Source organism: Leuciscus leuciscus (genome assembly GCF_965113295.1).
Source record: "Leuciscus leuciscus genome assembly, chromosome: 22".
Classification (NCBI taxonomy): domain Eukaryota; kingdom Metazoa; phylum Chordata; class Actinopteri; order Cypriniformes; family Leuciscidae; genus Leuciscus; species Leuciscus leuciscus.
The window spans coordinates 4,284,343-4,310,850 of NC_138746.1; the positions used below are offsets into that span (position 1 = coordinate 4,284,343).

Below are 26,508 nucleotides of genomic sequence, written 5' to 3' on the forward strand. Positions count from 1 at the left end.
TCCACAACGCAAAAGAGACGTATCTTTGTTAGCAACTACCCAGAATGCTCTAGTAAATGTATATAATCTAGTCTAGTGTATACCTAGACCTTATAGGCACATATTTTTTATTTAAGAAGTTATTTGGCCCATTTATGAACCCTTTTTTTTTTTTTTTTTTTTTTACTAATGAGGATCATATTGACAACTTAATTGTAAGAGGTTTTACTGTATTTAAGAGGACGTTTTCAGAAATTTGGCTCTCAAAGTGAAACACGCACAGCCCACCCTGGCACTTATATTGTCGGCTGGGAATTTATATAGTCGAATAAAATAGCAAATAGATGTTCTGTTTTAGAAGGGCCTCCTCATACCTCATTTACAACGAGGTCGTTTTTATGAGTGTTTAGTAATTGTTGGTCCCATTCGCTGCTCCTGGAGCTCCATCTGCATCTGAAACAACATTGAGTCACTATGAATCACATTTTTTTTTATAGTTTTTTCTACAGTAAGGGTCTAAGTTACCTAAACCAGCTGTGCATACTGCTTTTTTTTAAATGGGTAACCGGGTTAGGTGTGTTAAGATGATATGCCTGTGGAAACATTGTGGGAGAAATGACTGTAGTCTGTGTTTGTGTTTGTGTCTTTCCCCTGAGTTTGCATGTTTCAGGCCTGTCTAGGAAATGAAGACATGGTACCTTTATATTCACTGTGCTGCATATTTATAAATGGGTCATTCCTGTTATGAAGTACCTTTTGAACTTTAATATGTTTGAGTTATAAAAACATTTACCAGATGCTTTGATCAGGCAATTTAACTTGATTCATTGTGAATGAAAAGAACATGCCTAACATATTCTGGAGAGGTAAAGTTGGTTAATAAAGTTAATAAAGAGCCAAACCTTGACCTCTTAGTTAATTCCCATAAAAAATAATGTTACTTCCTGTATAATGTCACTGTGGACACTGGCTTTTGTTAAAGGAATTCAAAAGAATGGAAAATGATACTGAGGACACAGTGGGGGGGAAATACAATTAAAAAATATATTCCCAGAAAGAAATGTTTTAAAAAGTAAAGAAACACATAATAATCTGCTATAGTTTTTCATGTTAGAAGTAACCAAAATGTCATAACCAAAACCGCTCATAATGTAAAACAAACTATGATTGCATCTTTATAATTTTGAGTTTAAAATTTGATCGAAAATATTAAGACATACACTACCATAAAAATGTTTGGGATCAGTAAGCCTTTAAAGAAATTAATACTTTTATTCAGCAAGGAACCATTAAACTAATCTAAAGTGACAGTAAAGACATTTATTATTTTATAATGTAAAAAAAAAAAAAAAAAAATTATAAATTCTTTTTATTTATTTTTTACTTTCTATTCATCAAAGAATCCCCCAAAAAAGTTTCATGTTTTTTCACATTAATATTAAGCAATTCAACTGTTTTCAGCATTGATAATAATGTTTCTTGAGCAGCAAATCAGTATTGCAGGAATTCATTTTTAAATATATTTAATTAGAAATATTATAACATTTATGATATATTATGAAATATAAATATATTATATTATTATACAAAAAAAATTTATGATATATTATAATATATATAAATATATTAATACCTATATATGAAGGTGACATTAGTCATTGAAACATTAAAAATATGTAGGTTTTCAAACATGTGTTTAACTTAAAATCTTGCACTAATGTCTTTGAGACATTTGTGTTCATAAAAGCATGTTATAACAGACACTGAATGATGAATTGAGCATATCTGAAGGAAAGAGCTGCATCAAAATAAGTTGGGTTTACTCATGATGGTGCTCAGTGTTCTGAATCAGTGTGCGTTCATGCAGTTACGGGTTACCCATTGAGCCTCACATTGATCCACAGATAAAGCACACAACAGGAGGTGTCGTGATAGATCTGCACGCTGATAGCCTGAACACGACGCCACGTCCCTCCTGTTTTGATATGGATGGAGCGGATCTGGATTCCGTACAATCAGTCAACCAGCGCATTCATCCTGCTATTCCTAAATGTGCAATGTCGTCAGGTCTAGCTCACAGAAATCTGTACTTATTTCATCAATAATTGAGCATGTTGATTTGCACTTTTTAGACAAGAAATGGTATGGATGTTACTTTACAGGCATGTTCTGATCTCCCACGTGAACTCTACTTTATGAGTGTGATTTAGTATTGAAATTTGGCAACCCAGAGTTGTGGGAACTTGAAACAGGCACTAAATGTGTCATTTACTGGTGATTTGTATACATAAAAGTCTAAGAGGTCATGTGTGGTGCATGTGGCCTGTGTAATGTTCAAGAGGTGGACAGGAAAGGAAAGAATCACTGCAAAACCCGGACTGTGCTGCCATCTAGTGGACAAGATGAGATGCCACGTAGTCTAACACACACAGAAGCCTGGGTTCTTCAATCTAATCTGTTCGTAGACAGAATATTATGCAGTTGGGTGTCTTTTTTTTTTTCTTTTCTTTTTTGTGCCCCCTTGATTAATAATAATAATAATAAATAATAATATGTTCATTTTTATAGCGCCTTTCAAGTGCCTTCCAAGGTCGCTTCACAAAATAATACAAACAGTTGACAGACAAAGAGACAAACAATCTGCTTATTATAACAATCAAACAAGCAGAAAAGCAGATGGAGACAACCAATAACTACAAATAATTAACATGAGAAGTTATATAATCAAAGAAAACATCAATTTTGATAAAGTAAGCATGTAACAAAACAAAAAAATGAAAATGATTAAAAGAATATTCCAGATCCAATGCAAATTAAGCTCATTCAACAGTATTGTGATGATCCGCCTACCTGTTTGTCTGTTATGATACTGCGGATACAGGTTGGGCGGACCAAGTAATACATGTAATTGCGGAATGCATAAACTCATTAAGCCTGTATATGCTTGGGATTACCGTATTTCATTTATTGTGTTTGTTCGGGGAAGTTGCAGTGACTAAAACAGTGACAATTTATGGTGGAAGGGGATAAAGCCTGTGTTTAGGCTGTTAAGTTAATGCAATTTGTAGAAGAACTTTTACTTTAAAGCTGCAGTCCGTAACTTTTTTTGTGTTTAAACTGAACAAAATGTATATAATATCATTTTCCAAAACGTGTTTTTGTCTTATCCTGAATCACTACACCAGCACCTATAATAAGTGTTTATATTCAGACTATTTTAGACTGGTTCGGTTCGTACCACTGAGAAGTAGTTCAGTACCTGCGGGAGTCATTGCCATAAACAGAGAGAAGCTATACAATGTTCTTCCATCAAGACGCATGCAGTTCTGTTTATTAACCGCTAGAGCGCCAAAAGTTACGGACTGCAGCTTTAAATTGCTAAATGTTAATTAAACAGTCGCCTAAACTATTCCTGACCCTTTTTGATGAAAAGTAAATGGTATCGATTCGACTCCTCAGTAGCAAACTTGGCATCGAATCTGCTACCCCTTTTAATCAGCGCGCTCAACTGCAGTGACGTAGCACGATCCGTTTCACGCATACACTACTACAACATAAGATGTTTTGGCTCTTTCAAAAGGGGCCTAAAGACATCTTTTCAGCATAAATTAAATAGTTATTATGAGTTATGGTTTGTATATTATTGTATTTTCATTAGGCTATTAATTGCGAACCTTTGTATTGTTTTTATTTGTAAGCCACTTTGGACAAAAGCATCTCCTAACTTGCACAAAGTAAATACAGGTAGGTCTCACAAAATTTTAATATTGTGGAAGTTTGTCAATTTCAATAATTCAAATGTAAAACGTGAAACTCATACATTATATAATAGATTCATTAGACACTATGCGAAATATTTCTATTATGTGTGTTCATTTTGATTACTACGGCTTATATCTAAAGAAAACCCAAAATTCAGTATCTCACAAAATTAGAATATCACATACAACCAATAAAAAACAAGAATTCTGAAAAATATGTTATCATTTGCGCATGTGCGTTTTCTACTGTGTCTGCTACGCATGCGTGAAACGGATCGTGTACCGACAGGTGTCTATATTAACTTGCTCATTACCGCGGTTGAGTGGAGTGACTGGCGGATGCCTTACTTGACGGTGATTCGCGAAGTTAAACCAACACTAGTGGAATGCCATCCAAGTTGTGAGTCTAACTCTACTGGATCTAAGGTGAATTGAACTACTGTTTAAAAACGCATTACAGGGTGTTTGAGAGAGAAATTATCTCAATAATACATAATATATAATACACCTATAGTGTAGGCCTACATCAGCAGGTTCAAGATGTTAAGGCTGTATTGTTATTTGTTACTGGGGCTTTCATACCTGGCACGTTTAACGTTACCTGCGGTTTGAGTGACAGTCCGAGTGCGACTGCAGCGTTGATCTGGTTTCACACTCATTTGATTCCATCGAACCTTCGTGCATTCTACTTCAACCTACATAAACGTGCACCTCGCATGATAGAAAACAGAACGTGGTTTATTTTTATATTTATTAATTTGGTGCTGTTATGCGCAGCAAAGTGAAGGACACTTGAGTTTACGGTATGCGTCGCTCGAAGACTTGAAAACAAACTCTTTTGAGGAGAAAGCTGATTCCACTCACTCGGCACGATTACACTACAGTCACTTTCGCTCGTATCAAAGGTAAATCATAAAACTTCCATGCCCTACATTGTTTTGTGAAACTAATGATGTGCAGGCTACTTCCTGAACAAGTGCGCACATGTTTGAGTTGCTTTCACATTCACGCGAATCGATCCACAGTTCTAGAACTTCCAGTGCAACCGAACACATAGACCACCTCCTTCTGGTTGTCTCAGGTCTGCATGATCATGACAACTTTAACTTTACCGGTTTATGTGAACCGCGCCCTGTTTCGAATTAAACAGCCAGTGTGAAAGCACCCTTAACCCTCAATTGGTCCTTGGGGTCTATATGACCCCAAGCGACTTTTCTTTAATAAAAAAAAATGGTTCCCTTCATCTCAGTGGAATTAAATTTTGTCACTTTTTCTACATTACCTATCTATACACACAGAAAAAAACTGGGCTTGATTCGGTCGTTCTAAAGGTATGTAAAAATTTTTTTTACAAATCTGTCCCTTGGGGTCAATATGACCCCACATTGAAATGAATGGGAAAATCGAAGAAAAAATGTTTTTTATTTTTCATTTGTCAAAAAAAATCTATAAATCCAGAATAAATCTGAAAATTTCAATACCACAATGAAGTTCTGGTACTAGAGCACAAATGAAATGTGGAACAAACATGACCACTTGCACACACACATGTTTGCGCACACAAACACACACACAGGTCTGACTCCAAAAGAAAGCATTTTTATAGAAATTGACAAATAAAATCAATAATTCCAGCATAAATCTGAAAATTCTCACACATAAATGAAGGCCTGGTACTAGAGCACTAATGTAATGTGGAATGAACATTATCACAGACACATATGCGCCCACACACACACAGACACAAATACACACATAGACAGAGAAAGGGTGTGACTGCAATAGAGAGCATTTTTACTGAGATTGTGAAATAAAATCAATAATTTCTGCATAAATCTAAAAAAATTCACACATAAATGAGGGTATGGTATGAGAGCACAAATGCAACGTGGAAAGAACATGACTACACACAGATCAAATACACACAGAGAGACAAACACAAACAAACAATAAAGATATTATTGCAAATTTATATAGCATTATTGCAATAACAAGACACTTCAAAAGACCTCAAACAACAACAAAAACAAATTCTATACTTTGACAAAATACTGATTTAATGTATTTTAAAAGGTTTAAATATGTAATTCATAAAAAAAGCTATTATAAGAGCATTAAGTCACATCCAGAAAAATGAATGGATCTCTATGGGGCCTCTGCTGGAAGTATATGGTAATTACACTTTGTGGCTAAAACTATATTAGCTACAAAAAAACATCTAACCAGCAGATGGCAGAATTATGCATCTAACACCTAGATCAATATCCAGAAACAACTCATTGTTAAATTTGATCATCATTAATGTGTTTTTTTCATAAAAAATATATATTTCATATTTATGCTAATGGTGTAGTTGAGGAATTTTGCAATAAATAGGTAAAAAAGTACTTCTTATCCCCCAAAACACAGCATTACTGAATAGATGAGAAGTAAACAAAAAAAAACATATATTATTTGTATAATTAAAAATGTATATTTTTTGGACAATTTCTCTATCAATTGTTGGGGTCATATAGACCCCAAAGACCAGATTTGTAAAAGGAAACGAAGACCTTATGAGGGTTAAAGGGATAGTTCACCCAAAAATGAAATTTATTCCATGATTTACTCACCCTCAAGCCATCCTAGGTGTGTATGACTATCTTCTTTCAGACAAACCCAATCGGAGTTATTAAAAAATATCATTGCTCTTCCAAGCTTTATAATGCTAGTGAATGGCGGTCCTGATTTTGAAGTCCAAAAAAGGGCATCCATCATAAAAGTAGTCCATACGACTCCAGGGGGTTAATAAAGGCCTTCTGAAGCAAAGTGATGGGTTTTTGTAAGAAAAATATCCATGTTTAAAACTTTATAAACTAAAATAACTAGCTTCATGGCAGACTGCCTACGCAAGTCGACTTGCGCCAAAAGAGTTACCCCTGTATGGCGTAGGAGTAGCGCAAGCAAACCAATAGGGCTGGGCAACAAACTCAAGTTCCTCTTCTCTTTTATTGAAATCTATTAACATTTCTCATTAAAAAAATATAATTTTAGACTTCTAATTTGTGATCGGTGTTTTGTTTTGCTGTATCCTCTGCAATTCCGCGTTTGTCAATACTTCATACGTCAAGGGTTACTCTTTCGCCGTAAATTGATGCGTACAGCCGTCCGTAGGAACCAAGTTATTTTAGTTTATAAAGTTTAATAAATATGGATATTTTTCATACTCAAACACGATTGCTTTGCTTCTGAATTTTAAATGTATGTATAGTGCTTTTCAGGATGGTGCAGATATATAGTGACATTTTCTGAAACTTTAAGTAGGAAATAATGATTTATTTTCATTTGGTCATGTTTGTACAGGAGCCACTCCCATTCTGATTTCAAAAGATTCCAAACGCTATTATTCTACAGTGAATCGTCCACTGGGTTTGAAAACCCCAGAATGGCAGAATCTCTTTTTCATACTCAGAATCATTTAAAATGTCCGATCTGTCTGACTCTGCTTAAGAACCCAGTGACTACATCTTGTGGGCACAGTTTCTGCATGGACTGTATTAAGAGATGCTGGGATGTGGATTTTTATAGAGGCGTTTACAGCTGCCCTACATGCAGGACAACATTCAACCAAAGACCAGCTCTCAGCAGAAGCACTGTGCTTGCTGGTATTTTAGGGGGAATGAAGCAGAAAGTTCCAGCTAGGCCTGTGACATGTGATGTTTGCAAAGGAAGAAAAGTAAAAGCCATCCAGTCTTGTTTGGTTTGTATGGCTTCTTACTGCCAAACTCATGTTCGTCCTCATTATGAGTCTAAAGCTTTTAAAATACACAAGCTGGTCAAAGCTTCCCCAACTCTACAGCATCAGATCTGCCCTCAACATCATAAAGCACTGGAGATTTACTGCTACAATGACCAGAAGTGTATTTGTGTAGTTTGTATGGGGAATCAGCACAGTGGACATAAAACGGTCTCAGCTGCAGCTGAAATGGCAAAAAAACAGGTAAGATGAGGTAATTATATTTAATATATACTGTATGAAGAGAGTTCTCAATTACATGCACTTCATTGAACTGTTTCTACTAACTTTCTTTTAGTCTGATGTAGGGATGGGACGATTACCGGTTTCACTATAAACCCCGATAAAATGTACTGACGGTTAGTATTATCGTTTAAAATGTAATTATCATTAAAACCGTGTTTGATTATCGCGATTTTAATAACTCACTGTAAATCCTGTCCAGCCAGCAACAGGCCGGCGCAGCGCGCAATGTTGTTGTTTTTGCATTGGAGAAGGAGTGGCGGAAGGCAGATTAATAATGTTTTAAATCTTACATGATCACAGAAATATGATCAAACTCTGTAAACAATAAATCAACTCTGATTTCATTTTCAATCCAATCGAAAACGGAGACGCAAGACGGCAAGTTGTATTTGAATGAAACGAGAGAGCGCGTGCGTGATGTGCGCTGTGTTATAATGCGTTGTTATTGACGACGGTCATTATAAGGAAGGAAATGCCACAGAATATAATCTTGCTTAAAAAAAAAAGTGCATAGAGCTGCTCGTTTTATTGGTTGTTTGTTGATTGTCAAATATAAAACGTGTTGAATGTTTTCAGTGTGAGCATCAGTTCTTTTTGAACACTTTCATCTCGTTTTAACAAAACTGTGATAACATTGATAATCACGATTATTTTGGTCACTATTATCGTGATATGAAATTTTCATACCGTCCCATCCCTAGTCTGAGGCCAGTTTGAGATTAAGATCTTTACTCCAGTATTCAACAGTTGCTAAAGAACAGGATTCTTATTAATTGTAAATTCATCCACAGGAGGAACTGAAAATAAAAAAGAGGAATTTCATTCAGAAAACCACTGACTTGAAGAAGGAGGTTCATCAGTGCAAGAAAGCTGTGGTCTCTTTTGAGGTAGGCGTGATTGACCGATAAAAAGGGTTTGAACAAGATGAGAAATGGTTCCTACTATAGCCAAACAGCTGCTAACAGGAATACTAACAACAGAGTTGTGCTGGTTAAAGTCGGTGGTCCTTTCCTGGTCCTGTTCCTCTCTTATTGTTTTCTGTCTATCTCTGCTGTCCTAACATCATTTGTAGATATGTTTGTGTCTGTATGATGGAGAATAAAACTCGCTTGCCATTCAGTGGACATTTCACTTGGAATCTGTTGCTATACGTAACTGCAGGTTCATTTCCATTTTTAATTTTTTAGAAGGGACTAAAATTATTTGCACTTATTTGTTATGAGATCAGACTTAATATTGGCTGTCAGCATGCAGCCAGATGGTGTTTAGATTAGAGTTGATCCTGCCTATTAATAAGGATTATGGATCAATAGTAGAAATTAACATGAAATAACAATAACTGAGAAAATGCTTTAACCTCATTTTTTATTGTTAATTTCAACATTTATTATTACATTATTAAAATAAAAAAATTGTATGTGTTAATATTTAATTTTCCTGAGCAAACAACCAACAACAGGTTTATTTTTAACTAACATTAAGATGCTTATTTACTGCTTATTGTTGAAATGAAAAATGAAAACTCTGTCAGTAATTAGGTTGCTCCAAATAAATCTTCATAGGTTGCTAGGTAATTTCATTCTGCCGGCCCAGAAAAGTTAGTAAAAATATCGTTAAAATAGTCCAAGTGACTTCAGTGGCTCAACCTTAAGTTTATCAAGCAACGAGAATACTATTTGTGTGCATAAAAAAACCCAAAATAATGACTTCATTCAACTATTCATTTTCTTCTGTTCTGTGTGGGCCTCTGACGTGAGTTCACGAGAGCGCCACGACACATGCGTGAGAACTGAGAAGATAACGCTCATGATCATTTGATGGGAAAGTGTGAAAGGTAAGCCATTCATTTTGCGACACTAGTAAGGCACTTTTTCTCGTTGGTTTCTCACTATTTGGACATCCAGGAAATTCAGGATCCAGGACATCCAGGAAGAACCATTTTAAACACTACATCGAGACCCATCTGCGTCATCTTCTCAGTTCTCGCGCATGCGTCGTGTTGCTCTCGTGAACTCACGTCAGAGGCCCACACAGAAGAAAATTAATTTTCTTTTTTGCGCAGAAAAATAATTCTCGTCACTTGATAAACTTAAGGTTGAGCCACTGTAGTCACTTGGACTATTTTAACGATGTCTTTACTAACTTTTCTGGGCCGGCAGAATGAAATTACAGAGAAGCCTATGAGGAGTGAGACTGCTCTCCTGCTCAGCTCAGCTACCGTTCGGACGCTCTTGCTTACTGCTCCGCGCTTTGCTCTATCGCTTTTATATTTTATCTTCTATATTTTTATAGTTTAGCTCCTTTTATCACCTAATTTTAACTTCAGCAAATCAGCACAGTGCTCAAACGACAAAGTTTGGATTACCACAAAAACGCAGAATTCTTCTACCCGACCAGCTTACATTCCGGGGAAAGGAAAACACAACTGCCTACAAGGATAAGAGAGAAAATGCCTCTTCTGGAATCTACTTGCTGCACTAACTGCCACAGACTTTTACAAAGGATTGCAGTTCTTGAAACAAAGTTATTTACGGGACCACCAAACCAGACGGAACACACAATAGAGCTTCGTCATGGACACCCTCAGCATATAGCCGGTGAGTCCCATGAAACTAGTGCTCCTCGACAGGTAGAGAAACAAGCCGATCGACTTACAAATCGATGGCACAAACAGGGAGCGAGACCCAAAGGCACTCGAGACATCAGATTGTCACGAGCCCCACATATTGCCGCAGTAGCATCCTCTACCCCAGATACAGCTCTGACAAGGATGGCAAACACTGGTCTCCCACCAACACCTATACATCTTGAGAACAGATTTGAAGTACTAATGAATGTAAATGAGGAATCCCCAAACGTGATGAATGTGATCGAACACAGACTGTATCAGCCAGTAGCTAACACTGATGCTAACTGGCGCTCAAGGTCGAGCAGACAGCGGCACTCAGCTCAGAGCACAGCCGAGCCCAGGACTCTGATAGTGGGGGACTCCATAATCAGAAACATTAGCAGCAGGGATACAACTACATGCTGCCTTCCAAAAGCAACAACTTCTGATATAAACAGGGAACTTCAGAACATTCTGATGAAACATAAGACTGCAAATCGACTCATAATTCATGTGGGGAAGAATGATATTCATAAAGAGCAGTCAGAACTCATTAAGAAGGATTTCAATGAACTTTTTGAAACACTTAAAAGACTGAAAGTTCAAACATTCATCAGTGGACCACTCCCAGCAAGAGGAACAAACAGGTTTTCTCGGCTGCTTGGGATTAATACATGGCTGCAAAAAACCTGCAATATAAAAGGAGTAAACTTCATTGACAACTTCAATCTTTTCTGGAGTCAGAGACAACTATTTCATCGGGATGGCCATCACCCAAACAAACTTGGTTCAAGAGTGTTAAAGGACAATATCGACTTCTCCCTCAATCATCCTTCTGCAGTGTGTGTCAATCTGAACGACACACACACACCTGGAAACAGTATGAATGAACACGGGACTTCACTTCAGCAACAAGATGGACATGCGGTTGACATATCACACAAGGACAATGATAACACCACTGAGCCACAACAACCTCTGCTCACGGACACAATCTCAGCTGAGCCATGCCCACAGAGCTCACCACAGACAGACATATTAGAACTGCTCCAAGATTCAGCACCCAAGGACGACTTCCTGGAAAACAGCCAGGGAAGCCAGGACAGCATATTACAGCCTCCTATAACACCTGAGCAACAGCCCCTTTCACCAGATACTTTCTCACTCTCGCCAGCGACTCCACTCCTGTGCTTCTCACAGAAAATGGAAGAATTAGTGCATGCTGGAACCAGACTATCCCACTCTTTTGCTGCAAGCCCCCAGATACCAACCAAAAATCGTCAGGCACCTCAAACACCGAAGCCTGCGCGCCGAGCTCGCCCGCCCCCTCCTCCTGTGAGAGCTCTTCGGCCTCTTCGGCCAAAACGCCAGGGCCCACACCCTCCTCCATCTGCTCGAGGTGAACCAAAAACAACTGATACCAGCTCTCAGTGATGTGTTTTGGGTTCCTGTTATGATAACAGTAACTTTCTCAAATGTTTACAGAACAAGCGGGAACCCAGTGTGCCTGTATCTTTCTCTATTGCTGTTCTATTACAAGATAGAAAGTCTAAGGCCTTCAATAGCCGTACAGCAAACCCAACTAATCTGGTGCCTACTACATGTCAAACTAAGATTGCTGTGGGGACAAAAAGTAAGACTGTTAAGTTAGCACTTTTAAACATTCGCTCACTTAAAAATAAATCACTTCTAGTCAACGACTTAATAACCACAAACAACCTGGATTTTATGCTTCTAAATGAGACCTGGCTAGAAGACAGCTGCAGTGCAACAATCCTCAATGAAACAGCCCCTCCTAACTTTACTTTTATGAGTGTCTGCAGAGCTGTAAAGAGAGGTGGGGGTCTAGCTGCTCTTTTTAAAGATATCTATCAATGTAAGCAAATATCATTTGGGAATTACCCGTCTTTCGAATATCTGGGTACTGTGTTAAAAGGTGCTCCTCGCATTTTACTTATCATTATTTACAGGCCTCCAAAATATTCTCCAGCCTTTGCTGAGGACTTTACAGAACTGTTATCAACAATTACCTCAGAGTTTGACTGTTTTGCCATTGCTGGAGATTTTAACATTCACATAGATAATGCAGAAAACAATATGACAAAAGAAATCAAAACTGTTTTAAAAACTTTTGATCTGACTCAGCATGTACATGGACCCACACACAATCATGGACACACTCTAGATTTACTTATCAGTAAGGGTCTAAACATTTCATCGATTTTTATAAAGGATGTAGCACTGTCTGATCATTTCTGTATTTTCTTTGATATATTGATCTCTCCTGCCACTGAAGCTGGATCTGTGTCTGTCAAGAAGAGATGCTTAAATGAGAACACTAGTGTACTATTTATGAAGGCTATATCCTTAACACCAAGCATATCTGCTGACTCTGTTGATTTTCTCCTTGATTCTTTTAACTCAAAAGTTAAAAATATAATTGATGATATTGCTCCTGTTAAAGTCAGGAAGAAGAGTGGCAGACAAAAAGCACCTTGGAGAAACTCAACAGCAGTGCAACATATGAAAAGACAATGCAGAAAAGCAGAGCGCATGTGGCGGAAGACAAAACTTGTAGTCCATTATAACATCTACAAAGACAGCCTGCATGCTTTCAATATGGAACTAGGCAAAGCTAGACAGACTTTCTTCTCAAATATTATAAACAGCAATTTAAACAACACACGCACTCTTTTTGCTACTGTAGAGAGACTGACAAACCCCCCAAGCCAGATTCCCAGTGAAATGCTCTCAAACAGCAAGTGCAGTGAGTTTGCTTCTTTCTTCTCTGAGAAAATCAATAATATCAGAAAGGTGATCAGCACATCCTTGAGTTGCACTGGGGTCAGACAGATCAGACCACCTGAGAAAGTAGTTACTATGTCTGACTTCAAAGAAATTGATGGCAAAATTTTGGAAGAAACCGTACAACACCTTAAAACATCAACATGCGCTCTTGACACACTTCCCACATCTTTCTTCAAAATTGTGCTAAACAGTTTAGAAGCAGATCTTCTAGAAGTGGTAAATGCCTCACTTCTCTCTGGGAGTTTTCCAAACTCCCTGAAAACTGCAGTTGTCAAGCCCCTCCTGAAAAAGAGCAATCTGGATAAGACCATATTAAGCAACTATAGACCGATCTCAAATCTTCCTTTCATAGGCAAGATCATTGAAAAAGTTGTCTTCAATCAGCTGAACAAATTCTTAAGCTCGAATGGATACTTTGACAATTTTCAATCTGGTTTCCGACCGCACCACAGCACAGAGACAGCGCTCATAAAGATAATAAACGATATTCGCTTAAATACTGATTCAGGAAAATTATCAGTGCTGGTACTACTCGACCTCAGTGCTGCATTTGACACTGTTGATCACAACATACTTCTTGACAGGCTGGAAAACTGGGTGGGGCTTTCTGGGATAGTCCTAAAATGGTTCAGGTCATACTTAGATGGGAGAGGTTATTATGTGAGTATAGGAGACCATAAGTCTGAGTGGACATCCATGACATGCGGAGTCCCTCAAGGCTCAATTCTTGCGCCACTCCTGTTCAACCTGTATATGCTCCCAATGAGCCAAATAATGAGAAATAACCAAATTGCTTACCACAGCTATGCAGACGACACACAGCTGTACTTAGCCCTATCGCCTAACGATTACAGCCCCATTGACTCCCTGTGCCGATGCATTGACGAAGTCAACAGTTGGATGTGTCAAAACTTTCTTCAATTAAACAAAGACAAAACTGAAGTTATTGCGTTTGGAAACAAAGATGAAGTTCTCAAGGTGAACGCATACCTTCACTCTAGGGGTCAAACAACTAAACATCAAGTCAGGAATCTTGGTGTGACACTAGAGTCAGACCTTAGTTTCAGTAGTCATGTCAAAGCAATAACTAAATCAGCATACTATCATCTGAAAAATATTGCAAGAATCAGATGCTTTGTTTCCAGACAAGACTTAGAGAAACTTGTGCATGCTTTCATCACCAGCAGGGTGGATTATTGTAATGGACTCCTCACTGGCCTTCCCAAAAAGACCATAAGACAGTTGCAGCTCATACAGAACGCTGCCGCCAGGATTCTGAGCAGAACCAGAAAATATGAACATATCACACCAGTCCTCAGGTCTTTACACTGGCTCCCAGTTAGATTTAGGATTGATTTTAAAGTATTATTACTGGTATATAAATCATTCAATGGCCTAGGACCTCAATACATTGCAGATATGCTCACTGAATATAAACCCAACAGATCACTCAGATCATTAGGATCATATCAGCTAGAAATACCAAGGGTTCATTCTAAACATGGTGAGTCTGCTTTTAGCTATTATGCCAGCCGCAGCTGGAACCAGCTTCCAGAAGAGATCAGATGTGCTCCTACAGTGGTCACATTCAAATCCAGACTCAAAACACTTCTGTTTAGCTGTGCATTTACTGAATGAGCACTGTGCCGCTGTTTGTCCGACTGTTTGTACTGTACTGTATTTTACTCTATTTTTCTAAACTGTTTTAATTATTCTTATTTCTTTTAATTATTTTAATTTCTCCTATGTCAGCAGGGCATTTAGCCCGAAACTGTAAATGCCCACTCAGAAGGTGATAATGTGAAAGTGATTAATGTGGGTTTGAAAGTAGAACAGTATTTAAATGACGATATTAAAGTTTTCGTCTGAGAAAAAATGTGAACGCAGTGCTAAAGTGCTAAAGAAAGTGAAAAGAACGTGTGAGTAAATGAGGGAGAAAAGAAAGTTAAAGGAAAGTTGAAGGTTGAAAGATTTAAGTCTTAAGGGAATCCTTTGAAAGAAAGATCTATAAGAAATATTCTTTTTTATTTTTTCTGTATTTTATTTTATTTTTTCTAAACTGTTTTAATTATTCTTATTTCTTTTCATTATTTTAATTTCTTCTATGTAAAGCACTTTGAATTGCCATTGTGTATGAAATGTGCTATATAAATAAACTTGCCTTGCCTTGCCTTGCCTTGCTCTCAGATTTCGTCAAAAATATCTTAAAGGGTTAGTTCACCCAAAAATGAAAATTCTGTCAGTAATTACTCGCCCTCATGTTGTTCCAACCCCATAAGACCTTCGTTCATCTTCGGAACACAAATTAAGATATTTTTGATTAAATCTGAGAGCTGTCTCACTCCTCCATAGGCTTCTAAGACATTATAACTTGCTGGCCCAGAAAATGTATTAAAGACATCGTTAATATAGTCCAAGTGACTACAGTGGCTCAATCTTAAGTTTATAAAGTGACGAGAACACTTTTTGTGTGCAAAAACAAACAAAAATAATGACTTTATTCTACTATTCATTTCCTTCTCTCTGGGCCTCGAGTTAGGTCACGTAGTGTTTTAGCGCAGCGCGTCTGTGTTGTACGTCACACATAGGCTCACTATTGGCCGACGCTGGTCATGTGTGTGACGTGCAACACCGAAGTGCTACGCAGTTACACTACGTGAAAAAACTCGAGGCCCAGAGAGAAGGAAATGAATAGTGGGAATAAAGTCGTTATTTTTCGGGTTTTTTGCGCACAAAGTATTCTCGTCGCTTTATAAACTTAAAGGGGACATATCATGCTAAATCCACTTTTTTAGCCCTTAAATGCATTTTGTTGTATATTTGGAGTGTTTAGAAGTACAGAAGTTTAAATTATTCTCTTCAGGTGCTTCGTTGATATCTTTATATTCTGTTTTGGTCACATTTTTCAACCTGTTCCGATTTTTCTGTTCTCTGACGTTTTTTGAACTATTACGTCACAGTATTTGCAGCGGAACTGCCAAATAAGGAGATTGACTTCCGGCCCAACACTTCGAGCAATCCGCCATTTTTATTTCTCGCTGCAATTTTGTAGTCCAAGCTGAAGGATGCAGAAGTTACGAGAGGGTAAGTTAAAATGTTCGGTTGTTGGATGTAGTAACCCACACGCTTCATTACACCGTCTAATGTAGATGAACTGCCGCGCTTGTGACAGGGAGCATGTTTAACTGAAAGAACGAGCAGAGAGAGAGACACGGTCGCGCTCTCTCTCTTCGGAGCCAGGCGAAAGTGTAAACAAGACTTCACCGTCTCCAAACTAGACGCTGTCTTGCTCTCTCTCCCTCGCACATATTAATCAAAATAAATCGACACGGTGGTAAAAGGTCGGAAGACCAAAGTTTCATGTGTAAATTACAGTAACACACCATTGCGATACATTCATCCATATGAAGACGTTGTTCTGCAGGTTCGTCGTCTTCATTTTCATCTCGCTCCGGCTCCGACTCTGGCTCGAACATGTAAGGCTGGCTGTTGTCTTCCGTTGTTGACATTTTGTTAATAACATGTGAAGAAAACGTTTCTGTGCCGCTAGATAATCGTATCTCTGCTATCAAACTACAAAAATGGCCGAACGGGGTGGAGTTGAACCGAGTGTCACCGCGACAACCTGGAGAGGGGGCGGGGTATGAAGTGTCTCAATTGTATTTAAAGAGACCGCACCAAAACGAGTTGCTCTCAGACGCACATCAGAAAAGGAGTAGAAAAGGGGCCTGTGGAGCTATAATAATGAGGAATTCAGACCCAAGCATTGCAGTTCCGCTTTATATAGACTACAAATGTATGATTTATTTGTAAAAAGGAACAATTTAAAAGCATGATATGTCTCCTTTAAGATTGAGCCACTGTAGTCACTTGGACTATATTAACGATGTCTTTAATGCATTTTCTGGGCCAGCAAGTTATGGTGTCTTAGAAGCCTATGGAGGAGTGAGGGGCAATTCCACGCAAAACTGTCACATCCATAACGCCAACACAATGCCATGGTATTTAGTTGGCGTTATGGATGTGACAGTTTTGCGTGGAATTGCCCTGAGACAGCTCTCAGATTTAATCAAAAATATCTTAATTTGTGTTCCGAAGATGAACGAAGGTCTTACGGGGTTGGAACAACATGAGGGCGAGTAATTACTGACCGAATTTTCATTTTTGGGTGAACTAACCCTTTAATGTTGGTTAATGCATTAACTAATGGGACCTTATTGTAAAGTGTTACCAAAATGTTTACCAAGTGTTTTGTGTGTGTTGTGACAGCGCTCTGCACAGGCAGCAGTGGAGAACAGTGACCGAATCTTCACTGAGATCATCCGCTCCATTCAGAACATACAAGCTGAGGTGAGAGAGAAGATCAGAGCTCAGAAGCACAAGGAAGTACGAGATGCGAAGAGTCACATACAGATGCTGGAGCAGGAGATTGTTAAACTACAGAAGGAGAATTGTAAAGTGGAGCCACTTTTATGCACTGAGAATCACGTTTATTTCTTCAAGGTGGTGAAAAATATCTAGAGGATGTTTTTTAGTTTTTTTTTTAAGAAATGCTGCATTGTTGATTTTGACTTTTTGTAGGAATTTCTTTTTTTTTCTTCCAGTTGCAGAAGTACTACTGCTTCTATTCTGGAGTTTTCCCGTCCAGTTCATCCAGGGAAGTTAATAATCTGACATTTCAGAGACTAAACCATTCTCTCTCAGAGCTGAAAAGCCAACTGGATGAAGTCTGTGCAGAGCACATGCCTGAAATACTATACGAAGGTAAAAAATTTAATTTTCAACTGTCTTTTAGCCTTTTTTTGGCAGTTCGGTCTTTCCCCATTCATCTAAATAAGAGCTGAACTTGCATTTTTAGTGATATCTGCCTCTGGGGTATTACTAATATGGCTGAGAGTGGACGGTCTTGCCTTAAAGGGACATTATTGTGGGGCACTGACTGATTTAAATGATGCCATAAAACTGTCTATTATAAAGACTGCTGACTGAAAATGAGTTTAAATCTCAGGTGTTCCTCAACAGCTGTATAATATTGTTATTCATCATACATTTATGCAAGAGAAATTTCACATTGTAAGTTAATGTGTGTCTGTCTTTGTAGTTGATGATGTCCAAATATTCCAGGATGGTAAGTACATAATTCTAAGGGGGAGAAAATGTGCACACACACACAAAAAAACAAAAACATATTATATTATAGGCCATTCTCTTATTCTTTGGTTCTTGTTTTCTCTGTGGCAAAATATTTTAATAACCACTACTTAGGAAGTCAACCAGGCTCACATTATACTTGATCATTTTTAGCACTTAACTGTCACACGTTTGCTCTCTTTACATGCATGCTTCATTTATTTATTTTATTTTTTTAATATAGATGACCTCTCAGAAGAGAAAGGAGAGACGGTTGAGAATTTGTGGTGAAGGTATTTGTTACAAATAACAGTTACCTGCACTTTTTTTTTTTCGAAAAATGTGAGTTTTGATTGCAATGGCTGAGATGTTTATTAAATAAACGAAGCCTAAGCTTTGGTGAACGTAATAATTTTCCTTCATAAAGAAAAATCGTACTCATCAACTTTTGATCGGTACTGTTTGTGCAGATAGATAGATAGATAGATAGATAGATAGATAGATAGATAGATAGATAGATAGATAGATAGATAGATAGATAGATATATTTTGTATAAACACACATGCATGTATACATTTAAGAAAAATGTGTTATTTATATATAATATAAATTATATAGTCAAACCAAAATGTATTCAGACACCTTAACATTTCACACATTATCACAGTTTATTTGCTATAGTTTAGAAAATGGTACTAAAATATGACGAACTTATCAAATCAGTTGATATTTCACTGTTTTTGGCCATACTTCTGTCAGACTCTCACACAAATGAATCGGGTTGAATATCTGTCAACTGTTAAATTTAAGTACCGGTACACAATTATGCTATCAGTTTCTGATGCAGAAAAGTTAGTTCATGCATTCATGACCTCGAGACTGGATTACTGTAATGCTTTATTAGCTGGTTGTCCTGCATCCTCAATAAACAAGCTACAGTTAGTCCAAAATGCCGCCGCTAGAGTTCTTACGAGATCAAGAAAATATGATCATATAACACCGATTTTATCATCACTACATTGGTTACCTATAAAGCTCCGTATTAATTATAAGATATTGCTACTGACTTATAAAGCCCTAAACGGCTTAGCTCCAGTCTATTTAACGGATCTTCTATCACCCTATAATCCATCGCGCTCTTTAAGATCACTAAATTCAAGGCTTTTGGTCATACCTAGGATATCCAGAACCACCAAAGGAGGGAGAGCATTTTCACATTTGGCTCCAAAACTCTGGAATAGTCTTCCTGATACTGTTCGTTGCTCAGACTCACTCTCCCAGTTTAAAACTAGATTAAAGTCGCATCTCTTCAGCCAGGCATTCATATAATCCTACAGTTCAAACTACAATCCGGCCTCTAGCTCATAAATGCCAGAGGAGAACTGGCCCCCGACTGAGCCTGGGTTCTCCCAAGGTTTTTTTTTTTCTCCATTAGGTCACCTGATGGAGTTTTAGGACACCATTAGGTCACTTGATGGAGTTTTTCGGTTCCTTGCCACTGTTGCCTTTGGCTTGCTCAGTTGGGGATATTTTGGGGATATTTAATTTAATTTTATCAATCAATAAATTCCTCTTGAAACAAACTTTGTTGTATTATTTTAATTTAATACTGTGAAGCTGCTTTGATACAATCTGTATTGTGAAAAGCGCTATGCAAATAAACTTGACAATTAGATAATACCAATTTAGCTCAACCAATTACCCAGCAATGCTTAATTTTATTCAGTCTGTGGTTCAAAAAGGTTGCATTTGCAATTACAGAAAACATTTTAAGCATTCATGGCCAGGTCAAAGTGTCTGAATTTTTGGTCCCAAATTTGGTAGTCCACTGTATGAAGAATATTTGGGTATAACAAGTTTACTTCATTTTCCAATCCTCACTTACATAAATGAACTGTAGTGTCCTGCACCCACTAGTAAAAAATATCAAATTATATCTGGTCTTAATTTTTGGTTTGTATATACATGCAAATATTTCTTAAATGTATACATGTGTGTGTGTGTAGTATACAAAATCATACACAGTACAAACTTTTATTTTGGATGTGATTTAATTGTTGTCCAGCACTAATATTTGCACAAACACTACCGATCAAAAGCTTGGGATGAGTAAGATATTTTTTTTTTATATATATATATATATATATATAAATTTACAAAAAAAAATTTATGCAAGTTTGCTCCTTAAAATATGAACTTTGACTGCAGGGGCTTTGGCCATGAGGATCAGATGCTTCCAGGTATACCTTGATGACCCTTCAAAACATCTGGACATCATTCTTTCCTATAGTAAAATAAAATGAGCACCAAAATTGGAGATGGTCTGCGTCTAGGTCCTTGTATGGCTAGATTTGTTACATTGCATGTATTATAATTAGTAACATGACTTTAAATTACTCTTTTAATTTTTTTTATTGCAGACAAACTTATTTTTCTTTTCTTTCTTTTTTTATGTCAGCCAGTTAAATGTACTTCTATAGCACATTTTAAACAAACAAATGTTGACTCGAAGCATAAATCCAAACGTGTGTCAGATTACACACTTACACAAGGACAGCTCAAATGAACACTGTTGACCCTGCATAGTTCCATAGGCTGCAGAGAAAAGGAATGTCTTCAGAAAAGACTTTTAGCCATTTAGACCCTTACAAGTAATGTAAAACTTAAACTATATTTTGTATTGAATAGGAAGGCAGTGAAGAGAGACCAGGGGCCTAAACCATGAAGCCGGTTTAGGTGGCTGGTCAGGTTGGTTTCAGTTTAGTTTGTGCCGACCCTGGGTTTTAGACCCCATGAAAGTGGCTCTGCTTTTATTGGTGTTCATAGCCATAATAACTTGGCGCTCCATGGCTAATCTGCTCCAAACATCAACCAGTCCAAACATTCTGTCACTCACGTGAGATCCACCAATAGCCAATCACAGCCAGCCAATCACAGCCATCCAATCAATTGCCCATTGAAAAAAAAAATCTTGTTCGAAAAGCCATTCTATTTGGCTACGTCTAAACATGGAAGAAAAGACTATCGCACCTTTCGTTTCATGCCGGCTTAAAACATTGTGGCCTTTATAATTTTAAAATAAAACTCATTGACTTCTATTAATTAAGGAAAAATGTGTAAATGAACACCTTTTCATTGATAGCACAGTTTTCACCTCTCCGACACATTTATATTAAATAAATGAGCGGTTTCTGAATTCACATACTATTCCTCCTATTTGAATCCAAATCCCGGTATGTTGAAGTGAGTGACCGGATAGTCTACGTTAGAACCTGGAGTACAGATCCATGCACACTCTTAACAGCTAATATTACCCATAATCCATTGCATGTTGGACAAGGATTAGAACTACAAACACAAATAAAAAGTGTTAAAAACTATAAGCATTGTGTATGTCAAGTGCTGTCACTTCGATAGCACTTGATCCAGTAATACTAACACTTTCTCTACTATTCTATTCTGTTCTATAATAATAATAAAATAAATATTTACTGCGTTAGATTAAACTGAGAAGGGTCATAGCACTTTTGCATATTGTTGTCCTACTGTTAGTTTAACTGCTTCTATTGTTCTCATTTGTAAGTCGCTTTGAATAAAAGCGTCTGCCAAATGAATAAATGTAAATGTGTATGTGCTAGACCTACGGTTATGTAGTCTTAGATAAAGAGGTTTGAGTATGACAAAAATATATTTATTCAAAGTTATTCCACATTATATTTGATCTGCAACAGCATTGGGAACTTTTATAAAGACGCATTTGGTCATTAACTTTTACATGCATCATTTTGCAAATATAGTCTCTGGGATGGTCTTGGATAGTCTGCATGAAAGTAAATCAGAAAATACTTTTAGGGCATAGATGTAGATTAATGGACTTGCACCGAGCTTCGTGACACGCATCTGTTTTGAAATAGTTCAACTAATTTATTTCCGGTTATGTATATTTTTAATGTGCTGTAAGTCACCTTGTTGTCTAAACGCCACCTAAAATGAGTGTCCGCAAGAAGATTTAAAACTCCGGACTTTTTCAGAGTTAGGAGAAGAGATATTCTGAGAAGATCTGAGAAAGCAGTGGCTGTTAAACATGCGCGATTAATTCACCACAGGGTGTCAGTGACTGCAATACTAAAGTGTGTGAGACCTGATGAATACGAACCTTTATTTATTTGTATTCAATATTTTAAGCACTATTTTGTGTCATTTTTCATAGTCAATCATTTTACTGTATGCATTGTACATGCTTATGTTCAAAATTCTTAATTAATATTCAAAGTAGTTGACTATCATTCTCCTCTATTCTCCTGAACACGGTTTAAGATTGATTAAATATACATGGTTACATTTAAAGCACATACTGCACATTCATTCATTCAAATATTTTTAATATTATTTATCAGTCAATGTCATTTAAAAATGTAAACTCAGCAGGTATGAAATATGATCAGTAAGAGAAAAACACCGTTACTAAGACGAGCACTGGACTGATGCAGGTTATAAGAGAAATATATTTATTTATTATTCATAATGCACAGTTGGAAAGAAAATATATTTATTTTCAGCAGGTTCAAGATAGTTCATGTTAACGCAGAAAACATGATTCACTGTTTTAATCAATTGACAGCCATAGAATAATGAAGTAAAATAATGAACAGCTAAAAGCTGTGACCGGAAACTCCCGAGTTGTAATAAAGCGGAAGTAGTTGTGCAAGAAGTCCATGTTCGGGTTGTGTTCTTGGCAGAGCTCCTGAGAAAGGAGCAGTAAAATATATATTGAGATGTTTTTTGGTACTTATACCGAAAATATATATGCTTAAGGACATCAAAACCTAAAATAAAACTTCAGAAAGGTGTACAATATGGGACCTTTAAGGTTTAAATTAATCAATAAAATATACTAAATAAATGTAAGCCTTGAATCAAACTTAAATATAAACACTAATCCATTAATACTAACGCTTTCTTTTCTCTTCTCTTCTACTTTATATCTAAAAAATAAAATAAACGTATACTGCATCAGATTAAACTGGGAAGGGTCACGGCACTTACATATTGTTGTCCTACTGTTAGTTTAACTGCTTCTATTGCTCTCCTCATTTGTAAGTCGCTTTGGATAAAAGCGTCTGCTAAATGATTAAATGTAATAATAATAGGATAATAAAAATCTTGGCCTCACAGAACCATTGGGTTCCTCCAGATGCTGGCTTTAACATAAGAGATCTTCCAGGAACCACTTTAATGTTAAAAGATCTTACAATTACCGTTTTATAGAATTCGAGTTCCTCTAATTTCCCCCAAAGCACTTTGAGGTCTAGTGGTAATGAAAAGGTGACTCTAGGTCCTCTGAACTGAATAAAAAGTGCTTAAAGGACCCCATAAGTTCCTGTTAGAACCGCAAAGACTGTCATTGCTCCACTGGTAAACCTTCTATAGGAGAAAGAGCTTTGAGGCACTTAAATTACATTTATAAGTTCATTGAATATCTGACAGGATACTTGAGGCACCTTTAGTTTTTACAGTGCAGGTGAAGAGGTAGTGTTGAATACTGTACTGGTAATGTACACTATTTATTTGAATCAAATTAGTTAGGAATGTTTGTTAAAAGATCAGGGAGGCTTTTCAGTTCTATATGTTTATTAGAATGTTATACTACTGTAGATGCAATTAAATGATGAGTTTATCCACTCACTTAAACTTTACACTGATGACATGACTGATGTGGTATTAATTCTGCAGTCACATTTCATAGATCATGATGAAACAAATCTCTTTTTTGGGTGTAAGTGGTGAACTTCAGGATTAAATTCTCATCTCTCTGGGGTTGGTAGCAGCCCATTCCTGCAAAAGATTGAGGCATTCCAGAGTATAAATAATAATTAATTATTGTGTTGTAAGTTTAAATTAAACTTCCCTGCTCAGTAAAGTAATACATCTTTTCCCTTACCCACTTCCAGTGGGGTGATATCTCCTCCTGGTTTCTGAGACAGAAGCTCCCAGTATGTCTTGTCCTTAATAGATCCAGACAATCCGTTCACACTCTCCAGAAATATGCCATAGTGTTTGTCAATAGTGTATTAGAATCTTGTGTTGAAAAATAAATAAAGGTAGCAGAATTAGCACAAAAATGTAATTCCATTCAAAGTCTGCTTTCTAGAAATGTTGTTAGTCCTGGGCCTTGTTCAATTGACTGACAAGACAAGCATTGATTCAGCATCTGCAGGCTTATCGGAAATGGATAGAAAAATAATAGTACATTACAGAATTGCATTGATCTTTTTGTTCCTGTTTTCCTTAGTGGCCACAGTGGTAAAGTATGCCCCATTTTCCTAGAACCTTGATTTTGATATTAAGTATGTGGGTAATCACAACCAGTAGTAAAGTTAATCAGGTATGATATAATTACAGTACTGCATGTGAATTGCACTAAACTTCAACTCAATTCAGTAAGATTTTAAGGAATACTTGAAGTTGGAGTTGCTGTCCTGCAGTTCATTTAAGGCCCCAAACATTGGCTCTCCCTCTGTCACAGTGGTGGAGTAGGAAATCTTCTCACTGCGATCATTAATGACAGTCACCTTAACGGGGATCGTCTTCAGCTCGCCTGTTGGGGAGAGAGAAAGAAAGAGCATTATATAGTTTGAATTCATCAAATACATGCAGTGGTAATTTAGAGTTATTACAGTGTAGCTTTAATAACAAATACGCAGTGTTGGGTGCAATGCATTAATAATTACTGTAATTTAATTAGGCTACATTAACTCTTACTTTTTTTTGTAATTTAAATATTGTATAGAAAAATGATATATAAAACAATAGTGGAGTTAACATCAATGTAATGTCTAATGTTAAAGTGTATGTTTTTAATGTAACATTTATAGAAGATACCTCACCTGAGTGGTCACGCTCTCCCAGCCCTGGGAAAGGCAGCAAAACTGCGAAGCACAGAAGAATAATCGCTGTCAGAGCCATTCTACCTGTCAGCTCAGTGTGTCTGAATGTCTCTCTCAACCCCACAACCTATTCATGCATTTTTTTAATGCAATTTTTTTTTTTTTTTTTTTTTTTCGTTTCTTGGAAATGCATGCCTTACAAGAACTGGTCAGTCAAGAAACACAAGGAAACATGACAACCAAATCTTGACTGTTACAGTCTCACTTCCTGAGCCTTGTGCAATACACTGACAAGACAAGTGTTGAGTCAGGTCTGACTGTAAAAGCATCTGGAATAATTATAGTTATATTGATTTTGTTCATTAAAGGAGTCATATAATGGTACATGCACTTTTACAAGTTGATTGTACTGAAATGTGTGTTGGCAGTGCCTGTACACAACCATCATAAAATGATAAAAATCCGTCCAGTGTTTTTTTTTAAATCTCCCTTTTAGTTTTCCCCTGTCTCAAATCAAGCCGTTCGATCTTGTGACGTCCCTCTCACGATTGTTGATTGACAGCAGCGTTTCAATACAGACCCGCCTGAAGTGAACTGAAGTTAGTGTAACGTTTTATTAACCTTTATATTAATCTTTGCAAATCGCTAGCACGCTTCACGATGAATGCGGCTGTTTACACTCAGGGTACATTACGGCATGTTTTCTATGTACGTCGTTCTCAATATAATTCATAATCCCACGTTTATAATGAACAACGCGTTATGGTTATTGTGTTATGGTTATAACAAACGGTGTACGCACAGAACAGAGGGGCGGGGTGAGCAAAGCGCATTATCATTTAAAGACACATGCACTTAAACGGCGTGCTGAAAACAGAGCTGTTTTTGACCAGGTGAAATTAGTGTTTTCTTACAATACTAATGAGAATTTTTAATTAAAGTATATTACAAACTTTTAATTTAGACCCTAAAGAATCATATTAGCTTGTACAAAAATGGCATTATATTACCCCTTTAATGTCACAAATCCAGCCTCTGTGGCTCCCTCTGATCACCACCAGAGGGAACCCTCACCTGAGTAGTAATTTCATCACGGATTTAATTTCCCATAATCCCGTACCTGGTGCTGACTGCACACCTGATTCCCATCCCATGGACTATTTAACTAGCACTCCTACAAACCATCATTGCAAAGTTTTTTTGGTTGTTATGGCTACATTTCTAAGCGTATTTTCCTGTTTATGATTTCACCGTTTATGACCTTGGACTGTTTACCTTGTTACGATTCTCTGCTGCCTGCCTACTTACCTGTG

At 37.0% G+C, this 26,508-nt stretch overlaps 1 protein-coding gene across 5 annotated transcripts; it reads left to right on the top strand.

The window, feature by feature from the left end:
• Positions 1–4,063: 4,063 nt before the first annotated feature.
• LOC309486203 (E3 ubiquitin/ISG15 ligase TRIM25-like) lies at positions 4,064–20,625 on the top strand. 5 transcript variants are annotated; one of them, XM_082153457.1, is made up of 8 exons: positions 4,064–4,166; positions 7,083–7,719; positions 8,553–8,648; positions 17,447–17,527; positions 17,782–17,941; positions 18,279–18,305; positions 18,552–18,594; positions 20,517–20,625. In XM_082153457.1, exons 2-8 carry the CDS (start codon positions 7,165–7,167, stop codon positions 20,557–20,559), a joined length of 1,005 nt encoding a protein of 334 aa, XP_082009583.1. In that variant the 5' UTR covers positions 4,064–4,166; positions 7,083–7,164; the 3' UTR covers positions 20,560–20,625. The 5 variants fall into 5 exon arrangements, with proteins under 5 accessions (XP_082009583.1, XP_082009581.1, XP_082009582.1 ...); XM_082153455.1 differs by having other exon boundaries at positions 4,078–4,166; positions 17,447–17,680; XM_082153456.1 differs by having other exon boundaries at positions 4,083–4,166; positions 17,447–17,680; positions 18,552–18,600.
• The last annotated feature ends 5,883 nt before the right edge of the window (positions 20,626–26,508 follow it).

Excerpts from the sequence above, each read along its gene's own strand:
- LOC309486203 (XM_082153455.1), top strand. The coding sequence starts at position 7,165 with ATGGCAGAATCTCTTTTTCATACTCAGAATCATTTAAAATGTCCGATC. Across the intron at positions 17,942-18,278 it reads GCCTGAAATACTATACGAAG|TTGATGATGTCCAAATATTC; the intron begins GTAAAAAATTTA and ends CTGTCTTTGTAG. Across the intron at positions 18,306-18,551 it reads TGTCCAAATATTCCAGGATG|ATGACCTCTCAGAAGAGAAA; the intron begins GTAAGTACATAA and ends TTTTTAATATAG.